The sequence below is a fragment of the Octopus bimaculoides genome, chromosome 7 (genome assembly GCF_001194135.2).
Source record: "Octopus bimaculoides isolate UCB-OBI-ISO-001 chromosome 7, ASM119413v2, whole genome shotgun sequence".
NCBI classification, from domain to species: Eukaryota; Metazoa; Mollusca; class Cephalopoda; order Octopoda; family Octopodidae; genus Octopus; species Octopus bimaculoides.
The window spans coordinates 24,528,046-24,538,798 of record NC_068987.1 but is presented as its reverse complement, the minus strand read 5'-3'; the positions used below and the strand labels follow the sequence as shown (position 1 = coordinate 24,538,798).

The window sequence follows — 10,753 nt, the reverse complement described above, 5'->3', positions numbered from 1 at the left end:
ATATATATATATATATATATATATATAATACTGGTCATCACTCAGGTATTGTAGGATTGGTATGACTAACAGTGATTCCATATTTATATAGAAAGTGAATACTTCATAGGTCATGAGTGTTGTCACTCAATTTGAGTGAATGTACTTATTGTTTGGGAAATGTAGAACAACTGGTAAAAACAGTAGGTTTTAGGTAAAATGTCTCTGCAACAAAATGGAAAAGAGAATCATCGGATGATTTTTGTTTGTTGATGGCAAATGAACCATGAAATCGTTCACAACTGTGGCCAGCCATTATTTGGTTTTCATTGTTTGAATGAAATTGGGGGTTTATTTAAAGACAAACAACAGTTGTAGTTGTATTTCCTCTGTTCAGCCAGGTAAGGTTTTAGTATGCAGACAGTGGATCATGCACTTTAAGGCAGGGTAACAAAGAGCATCAGGGATTTCTATTAGATTCTGGAGATTCGTGATTGAACAGTAGATTCTAGAAAACATGCCAGTGGCATGATTTTGTGTGCCTTGATGATGTAGAATGTTGTAGAAGCATGGTAACTCAATCTGTCATTCATACACACTGACATTACACATCGAATAGTGTATGCTCATTTCATTTCTATCAAGCCTTTGCAAACACATCATATTCAAGATTTTGTTTTGCTAACATTGAACATCTGATGCTTCTTATGTCCAACATTTCTCTCAGGGCACTTGCACTCTGTTGTGTGTGCACACTGACATTACACATCCAGTGGATCATACTAGCTTCATTTCTTTCAAGCCTGCGTATGTTCTTAACAGTCATGGCCCTTTGTCACCAGTAAAGGTAGGAGCTTTCTGAACTTTGCCCAGGCTATTCTTATTCTAGCGGCAACGCTCTCCAAGTATCCACCCCCACTACGGACTTGGTCACTTAGGTATCAGAAGCTATCAACTACTTCTAGTTTCTCCCCTTGGCATGTGATAGAATCTTTGGTGTTTATTGCACCTGTGCATCTGCCGCACACAAAAGCTATCATACAAGTTAACCTTCCTTTGATGTTGCTGCACCTCTTATTTGTCCATAGCTTACATTGGGTACGTCTTATGGAGTTTCTACCTATGCCTTTTCTACAGATCGAGCAGGGCCATCTACCTGAAGGGATTTGTGATTTGTTCACCTTCCTACTAACTAGGTCTTTGGTTTTTGCAACATTGACTCTAAGGCCCTTCTGGTGGTGATTCAGTTATGCGAGCAAGGTCATCAGCATAGAGGAACTCCCAAGTGCAGCCTCTGTTATTGCCTGGTGAACTATGATGAATAAGTGGGAGCTGAGGACTGATCCTTGGTGAATCCCTACTTCTACCCGAAATTCATCACTATACTAATTGCCAACCCTTACCTTACTGACAACATCCATGTACAGCTCTTATTAACCACTCGTCTATCTCTAGTTTCCACATCGCCCACCAGATAAGGGATCAGGGGACCCTGTCAAAGGCTTTCTCCAAGTCAACAAAAGCCAAGTATAGAAGTTTGTCTTTGGGTAGGCATTTCTCCTGCAGTTGCCTTACCAGAAATATAGCATCAGTAGTGTTTCTACCTGGCACAAAACTGAACTGCATCTCATGTAAACAGACTCTCTCCCTAATTAGTTGGGCTATGACCCTCTCCATGATCCAGCAGTTTGATACCCCCTGTAGTTATTTCTATCTAAAGCATCACCTTTACCTTTTTAGCAGTTGACTATGGTGCTGCTACTCCAGTCATTGGGTTTGACTCCTTTGTGAACTACCTGATTTACAATACAGGTGACTTGACCATAACCTACACCACTTACTGCCTAACTCAAATCTAAACTGCATCACATCTAGCCTAATTCTCTCACTAATTAATTGAACTATGACCCTCTCTGTGACTTTCTTCACCTGGTCCAGTAGTTTGATGCCTCTGTAATTATTTCTGTTTAAAACATCACCTTTACTTTTGTAGCATTTGACTATGATGCTACTACACGAATCATTGGCTATGACTCCCTCATAGACAACCTGATTAACTATATGGATGAGTAGGCTATACCCTACTATGCCAGATGTTTTCAGCATCTCAGTGGAGATTCCTGATGAGCTAGGGGCTTTCCCTGTCTTCATGTCCTTAATTGTTTTATCTATTAATCTACTGTCAATTAGGATAGCTGGTCCCTCAGTTGGGACAACATTTGGCAGATTCTTCTTTTCCCATTCATTCTCCACATTTAGCAGCCTTTCATAATGGCATTTCTAAGCCGCTTTCTTTGCAGAATCATTAAATGCAAGTGCACCATCATCCATATGGACACATTTCTCTCCTATGTCATCACAATTTTCTCTCACAGACTGCCCTGCAATCCAAAACACTTCAAGTCTCTGGTTCTCACGTTGCTGAACATAGGCAAACTTCTTCTTTCTGCTTCTTCCCTGGCTAGATATACCTGTCCCCTAGCTTCTCTTCTGGCTATCTGTTACCCCATGCATCCAATCCTTCCGGACCTGCTTCTTTGCTCTAATAGCCTTGTCGAGTATCGTTCCACCACCACCACCACCACCATTAGGCTAGGTCTGGATGGGACTTTGCACTGGCTGCAGATTTAGTCTGTGGCACTCAGCAAGTTGTCCCACAGGAATTCCCAGTTGCCCTCTATGTTACAAGTCTGTAGTTTCTCCTCCCTCTCATCAAATTCCTCAATTAGGTTGTCCCTAAATCTCTGACGATATAAAGGATCCTTAAGCTTCCAAATCCTTCTTTTCCAGATTGCTCTATTTCTTGGCATCCTTCTGGCCTGGAGTCTAAAGTCATTAATGACTAGTCTATGCCAGGGGGTACATTCTTCACCAGGGAAGGTCTTTGTATTTAGGAGCAACCATGTATCCAGTTCTCTGATGAGAATGTAATTAATCTGGCTAGCATGATTAATTGACTGGTAGGTTATCAGGTGCTGGCTGGCTTCTTGGAGTTGGTGTTGCAGATCAATAGGTTATTCACATAACAGAACTCCAGTAGCCTTGTCCCCTCTTTGTTTCAGGAGCCAATTTCATAGCCCCCATGTACACCGTGGATGAAACATTCCCATTGAAATCCCCAGTCATGCAAATGAGATCATTGTCATTCGTCTCTAAGGTAGTGTGCAGAGGAATATCATAAAAGCAATCCTTTTGTTCATTTGGTAGACCTGCTTGGTGGGCATAAGCAGAGATAATTGTTGCTGTTCTATTCTGCAAAACTAGCCTGAGCTTAAGTACTCTATTGCACACTCTGACTACCTCTATGACCCTATCCATCTATTTCTGTTGTACATGCACACTGACATTGCATATCCAGCAGAGTATACTAGCTTCATTTCTTTTGGGTCTTAGGATGTCCTTGACAAGAAGTATGCCCACACTACTTACACTGTCATTGTCACCTTCCCAGATTTTATACCCATGTATCTGCCTTTGAGGAAACTGGCTGTAGCTCCCTGCCACCTTACCTCTTGAATGCAACATGCATCAACATGCCTATATATAATATAAATAATATATATATATATATATGTATGTATATATGCATATATATTTATTTTATTTATACTATTATATGATTGAACACCATGCATCCATTTCCAAGTAAGTTTATCTTAATGCCTATACATATACATATATATAATGGTACACAATCTGAGGTTGTATGTGTAGTCGTAGATTCACAAAAAGCTATATGTTGTAACTTAAATAAGTTAAAACTGAAATTAAGTTATTCTAGTTTGTTGGTATAGAAATGTAAAATTTCCACTGTTGAACCTCTACATTTTAAGTATCCTTTATACTTTATACTTTTTACTTTTTTTTTTAATTTCAGAATGAAGAATTTTAAAATCCAGATGCATCATCAATATTTATTGTCTTTATATCAGACTAAAGGAAGAAGTTATACAGAATAGATACAATCTCATTTATATAAATCTGCAAGAGAATTTTCATGAAGTGTTTCCTCCAAATGAGTTTATTAGCAACCCTTCTTTACTTCACTAACTAGACAAATGTACAAAGGAATTTGCAGCATCATTCCAATATCAGCAAAGATAACAGTTGATGTATGGAAATATCTAAACACAAAATTATTAATATACTGTGGTGAGTAAAAACAAATTATGGAAAATGAATTGTGTGAGAACCAAATTGAAAAAGAAAGGATAGATTTTTCACATGGGATGCTGAAAGAGGAAGAGAAAACCTTATACGATTGTGATATCTGTAAAAAGTCTTTCTCTCAAAGAGGTCACCTAACTGCTCATAAACATATTCATACAGGAGAAAAACCTCATCACTGTGATTTCTGTGGTAAATCATTCTCTCGAAATGGTGATTTAAATAAACACAGACGTATTCATACAGGAGAGAAACCATATCACTGTGATATCTGTGGGAAATCATTTTCAGTAACAAGCCACTTAATTACTCACAAATATAGTCATACAGGTGAGAAGCCATATAATTGTGATATCTGTGATAAATCATTCTCTCAAAGACATATTTTAAATAGACACAAATATATTCATACAGGAGAAAAGACATATCAGTGTGATATCTGCTGTAAATCATTCTCTTTAAGCAGTCATTTAACTGCTCACATACGCATTCATACAGGAGAGAGACCATATCACTGTGATATCTGTGGGAAATCATTCTCTGTAACTGGTCACTTAACTACTCACAAGCGCATTCATACGGGAGAGAAGCCATATCACTGTGATATCTGTGGTAAGTCATTCTCTCATGGACGTACCTTAACAAACCACAAACACATTCATACAGGAGAGAAACCATATCATTGTGATATTTGTGGTAAATCATTTTCTCAGACTGGTAACTTAACTAGACACAAATATATTCATACAGGAGAAAAGCCATATAACTGATATCTAAACTGCTAAACTGATTCCATGAACAGAAAGCTTGAAAGCATCCTCCAAGATGTTAATATTGTCTCTTTCAAAAGCAAGGAAATTCAAATAATATTCATATCAAGAAATCATTATTGCACCACACTGCATTTAATTATGATTAGCATGCAACTAGAACCGTCACAACTGATCCAATTATTAAGTCTACCTATCACTCAGAATCTCTCCTAGCAAATGCTTATCCTTATAGTTAGGATTGTATGCTAATTAGTAACCCTTCAGTAAGGAGCCAGGAGATACTTTAACATCCTCCTCCACACACACACACTTCTTATTGACACTTTATAAAGCTCAGATGAGAACCAAAATTAAGTATTGTTCCCTTGTTGGGGATGATGCTGCTGCATGCACAGACATGCTTCAGCCTCTGGCGCATAGGTATGCTATTATCTTGTGCCTTTTCTATTGCTACTATAGTGGCGTTTGCACCTCGAAGTTGGCTGGGTTCATGTCACACCCACTCAGGCAGTCCCAACTCTCTTCTTTTCTCATTCCCCTTGTTGGGTTCAATTGCTTAGCCCCCCCCCACACACACACACACTTATCACTGCACCTTGTCATTCCTTCCCAGAGTGCTGGTCTAGAATTTGCTTCCTGCTCATGACTTTACTGTGCGTGATGACAACAGCAACATTGATGTCATCTATCTCGTTTGTCTTGGAGGGCTTGTGCTTGTCATGGGCATTGCTCTTTCTTCCAGCTCCAACAAATAATAAAATAAAAAGTCTTCACTCCTTCATGAGGCAGTCAGTCTAACCATTGAAGTAAAGACAAGAAAGTGTAATGACAGAAAGATGAGAGGGGAAAAGAACAAGTGTCTGACAGAAGAAATGGGATGAGGGGTTTCTGGAGGAAGGAGTAATGGAAGAATGACAGATCTGATGTTATCCTATACATGCAGATGTCTTGAAGAGAACAAGATGGAGATCAATTAAGATCCAATGCTATCCCTCATTACAGAGACAACGTGGTGCAGTGAATAATAGAGAGGTTATCAAAAAAATGGGAAACAGAATTTTTGATAAAGTATTGTATGAAAGCCTCCAATATTGTAGAAGCAGTTTCGTAAGTACCTTATGTAGCACCTGCAAACAAGTACAATGTGGAGCCTCTTCAGATAAAACCCATGGTGGTGGGAAGTTAGAAGCATAAGGTGGACATACAGAAAACATTACTATATTAAAGAGAATGGACCTGTCACATAAGGTACTTACCAAACTGCTTCCCCACCCAACTCTACTAGAAGTGAGGTGATATATGGATCCTTACTCTGTGGTACCTCATGCCAGGGAAAACTGCAGAACTCCTTTGAAAAATCCCTCCGGGTGAGCACTGTTTGGACCAATGTATATAAGTACATCACAGGGACTTGTAGTAGTACTAAGTTTTACATAGGGGCTACTATGAGCCCTGTGAAACAGGGCATTGCCTTACATAAACATTCTTTTTTCAGCCTGAAGATTAGTTCTCTACATCACTATCCAGTAGTAATTACAGTTGGTAGTGGGATGTACCTGGCCCTGTAGAAAGGAAAGCATCCCTGCAGTCTTTGTATTAAAGCTGGGTTAGAGATTATATTAGCTAGTTGTAACCCTTATTTGATAAACACAATGAGATAGGGTTGTTTTGTGCCCACCAAAAGTCTCAAATCTGTCGACACTACTGGGTAGGTTGTAACTAATGAGATAGGCTAGTCTTCAGCTCTCAACATGTTAATAGTGATATCTATGCCACCAAGCCCTACTATTTTTGCATTTGCAGAATAATGAACTGTGTCCTAGATCCTATACAAAAACACCTCTTTTGTTTATTCCCTGCATTTGCATCTCTATCGTCCTATCTGTTTATATGTACCCGTTGGCCATGATTGTCTCTGGAACTTCTTGGCAGGTACCAAATAATCCCACCACCATTATCAAGTATTTTGCAAATAGCCTGGACTCGATGGATTTCAATACCTGCCATAGCAATTTCAGATACTTGTGATTATATACCCTTTGTTGATGATTATATACACACTGTTGATGATTCTTAACAGTGGATGGAGTTTAAATGTTTGTTACACCTTTGCTGACTTGTGCAATCAACTCGGGAGGACTTACTATTGTACATGCTGGTTATTTGCATGGCAGTATGACAAGGTTTTAGTTGTGCATGTTTGATGGCATCAAGAGGTGCTGTTTGGTTATGTGACATGACAGCTTATGTATTTGTATGCATGTACAAGTGTGCACACAGGTGGCTGAAGCCAAGTGTGTGAGTGTACTTGTATTTGGTTCTGTGTGCGTGTGCAGCAGCCCCTAACTGGTGGTTTGCATTTGCCTTTGTTTTGTAACTATTTTGAATGTACTAACCCCTACCATATCTGCCAAATAGCATTTTCCTCAGCTAAATGCCATAAATTTGTCAATGGTCATTTTCTTTTACTGTCTCCTTGTGATGTATGCCACTAACTGTTGTTCCTCATCTGGTTGTGATTTTGCTGTTATAATTATTATTGATTTCTTAGTATTATTAAGGTGGTAAATTGGCAGAATTGTTAGTGCATTGGGCAAAATGCGTAGCAGCTTTTCTTTTGGCTCTTTACATTCCCAGTTCAAATTTGCTATGGTTGATTTTACATTCTTCCTTTCAGGATCAATAAAAGCGAGTACTAGTTGAGCACCTCAATGTAATTGACTTACCCGCTTCCTTAAAATTGCTGGCCTTGTTCCAAAAACTTTCAACAGCGTTAGATGCGACCACATTTTGGTCACTGTCTAAGGCATACCCCCTCATTACACCCACTCGTATACTTCTATGGTACACCTAGCTCACTTATGGTTGCTGACAACAGGATCGTTTTTTCCACAGGTGTCCAGCAGGATTATCTTGGTCTGCTCCTTTCTGTGCTGGTTGTCAATGACGTTACCTAATCAGTCTGCTCACCCTTCAGTGTCTTGTACCTAGATGACGCAACTCTAGGTGGTGCAGCTAAATCTGTAGTTAGGGACCTTCAACAGGTTATTCCCTACCTAAAGCTTATTGGGCTTGAGATCAACCCATCCGAGTCAGAAGTGATTAATGTGAGTGATGGTGAGGTTGAATTTTGAGATGCCTAACTCAATATCCAGTCTGTCTTGGAGGGGGTTTGGCTGACACCAAAGGACACTGTCTACATCCTTAGCTCCCCAATCCTCCTGAATACCTTGCAGACTTCCAAGTTGACCAAGAGATTGTGCCTCATTGACATGCACCCAGTACTCTTCCTCCTGAAGAATTGCTTTGCTCTGGCTAAGCCCCTTTTTGCACTACACAGTGTGCCATGGTCAGTATCTCAGAGGCTGCCTCAGTAATTTTGATAACACCATCTAGAGCTGTGCTGAACTGAACTGCAAAGTCTGTTTTGACAATGCTGGCAGGCAGCAGGTCAAACTGCTTATTAGATTTGGTGGCCTTGGTCTGTGATCTGCAGTGGACTGGCTCTGCTAGCCTATCTTTCTTTGGTCTCTTCCAGCTGCACCTTCATTGTCAAGATACTCCATGGGATAGCCAAACCTAATGTGGCCCAGGAACCAGAGTTGGCTCTAGCCAGATGGTCCACTGATGGGCTTACCATCCCCCAGAATAAAAAAGTCCAACCCTCAAGCAGCTAGAGACATCACTAGACTAGTACCACCTAGCCTTTCTCTGTTCTGCCTCACAGCCAAATAGTAGTACATAGTTCAAATTAATAAATACAGGGGCCTGGTCGGCTTGAGATGTCAGATGTTCTAGGACCCCATTGTACTGATTTCCTGTACAAAACAGGGATAACGACAGCTTGTTGGAGAAATACACCCTGTGAGGTTGCTGGCCATTCTCTGTGGCAGTGATTACTGTGGAGCATGGTTGAGCACACCATTTTTTATGGGGTATGTGGTGGCTCATAGCCCCATCTGGTGCTTTACCCCCCATCTTTTTTCTTTTTATTTTTATTGTCTCTCTTCTTTCCTGTTTCTTTGTATTAAATGTTCTAATAAAATTTAGTATTCTCCCTTATATTATTGCTATTACTATTTATATTATTTTATTGTTATTTTTGTTCTTACTATTGATTTTATATTGTCTGGAGTTTCTTTCTCTCTCCCTCTACTCTCTTCTTAACAACCAGAGTCATTCTGTTTATGTCCCCATAACTTAGTGGTTTCACAAAAGAGACCAATTAGAATAAATGCCAGAATTGATACAAAAAAACAAAACAAAACAATAAGTTGATTCATTCGACTAAAAAGGAAATTACTTAAGGTGGTGCCCAAGCATAGCCATAGTCTGATTGAAACAAGTAATATATTATATATCTATATATGTTTATATATATATATATATATATATATAGAATGGGACAAGAATGCAAAACATCCAGACAGTTAGGTGATATAAAAAAGGGACGACAATACATCCAGATAGACGATACAAAGAAAATAAGTACGGGTCATTCAGAGTTTTCTATCCTCAGTCAAGTTCCAGATTATCTTTGCAATTTCGGCTGGTTATACTCGAGATTGCTCCAATCTGGCCAGCCCCAAGGAAAAACTAAGCTATGGGCATTAGATTCCTTGGAAGAAAGCAGCGAATGTATACAAAAACAAGGACGGAAAAAAACCAGATTGTTACACAAATACTAATAACAGGTGTCTTTCAACTAAAGACGAATTAAATTAAGCTGGTGTGTGTGGAGATAAAGCCTTACGACAGGGATACAAGATTTCACAGGCACAGGAAGGAATATAGATGTTGCACGGACGGCGGCCAAACCAAGAAAGAAAGGTCAGGCTTGACCGAACAACGGTCACGTGGAGAGAGAGAGGTAGAGGCAGAAGGACAGAAGAAATAAGGAAGGGCAAGAAAAAATGACAGGGACGCAGTGAAGTGAAAAGGGGAGGGAAAGTGAGCATGATGAGAAGGCAAGGAAATGTGAGAGAGGGGGAATGAAAGAACGAAGTAAGCGTGAAAGGGCTGATAGAAAGAAAGAAAGAATAAAAGAATAGAGTTGTACAAGATTTAGATAAATATACACTTACATATAAGAGACCAAAGTGTACGTACGCCACTATATATATATATATATATATATATATTTAAAAAATACAAAATGGGACAAGCACGCAAAACATCCAGACAATTAAGTGATACAAAAAAAGGACAACAAAACATCCGGATAGACGATACAAAGAAAATAAGGACGGGTCATTCGGAGTTTTCTTTCCTCAGTTGAGTTTCAGATATCTTTGCAATTTCAGCTGGTTATATTCGAGATTGCTCCAATCTGGCTAGCCCCTAAATCTCTAAATCTCTGTCCATTCAGAGGATTCTTAAGCTTCCAGACCCATCTTTTCCATGCTGGTCGTCTTCTGGGCAGCCATTTAGCACTAATCCTGAAGTCACTAACTACTAATCTATGTTGTGGGGTACATTCTTCACCTGGGAAAGTTTTGGCATTTCTAAGTAGCCATCTTTCCAGTTTCCTAGCGAGAATGTAGTCAATCTGACTAGTGTGCCCACCAGACTGGTAGGTGAACAGGTGACTGGCAGGTTTCCTGGAGTTAATAAACCAAATCAATATCTATAATAAGCTATATTCTTTTTTTTTTTTTTAGTAACACTTTGGAGTTTGAAGCTGTTGAATCTGTTCTTTATAATATTCATACTTTCTAAATCATTCAACATGAGCTGGAGTCACTCTGTTTATTTTTTGCATTTGTCTCATACTGCTTAATGAAATAGTTTTCTAAAAAAATTTTTAAATAAGGAACACCGATGGACACATTTTT

General features: G+C 39.2%; 1 protein-coding gene across 1 annotated transcript in view; it reads left to right on the top strand.

Moving 5' to 3' along the window:
* The window catches only part of LOC106872819 (zinc finger protein 723), a 12,041-nt gene extending 3,060 nt beyond the window's left edge, over positions 1 to 8,981 (top strand). Inside the window, exon 2 of the mRNA XM_014919941.2 lies at positions 3,857 to 8,981. Within this exon, the coding sequence (XP_014775427.1) occupies positions 4,149 to 4,916 (768 nt within the window). The 5' untranslated portion in view covers positions 3,857 to 4,148 and the 3' untranslated portion in view covers positions 4,917 to 8,981. The remainder of the gene's footprint in view (positions 1 to 3,856) is intronic.
* The last annotated feature ends 1,772 nt before the right edge of the window (positions 8,982 to 10,753 follow it).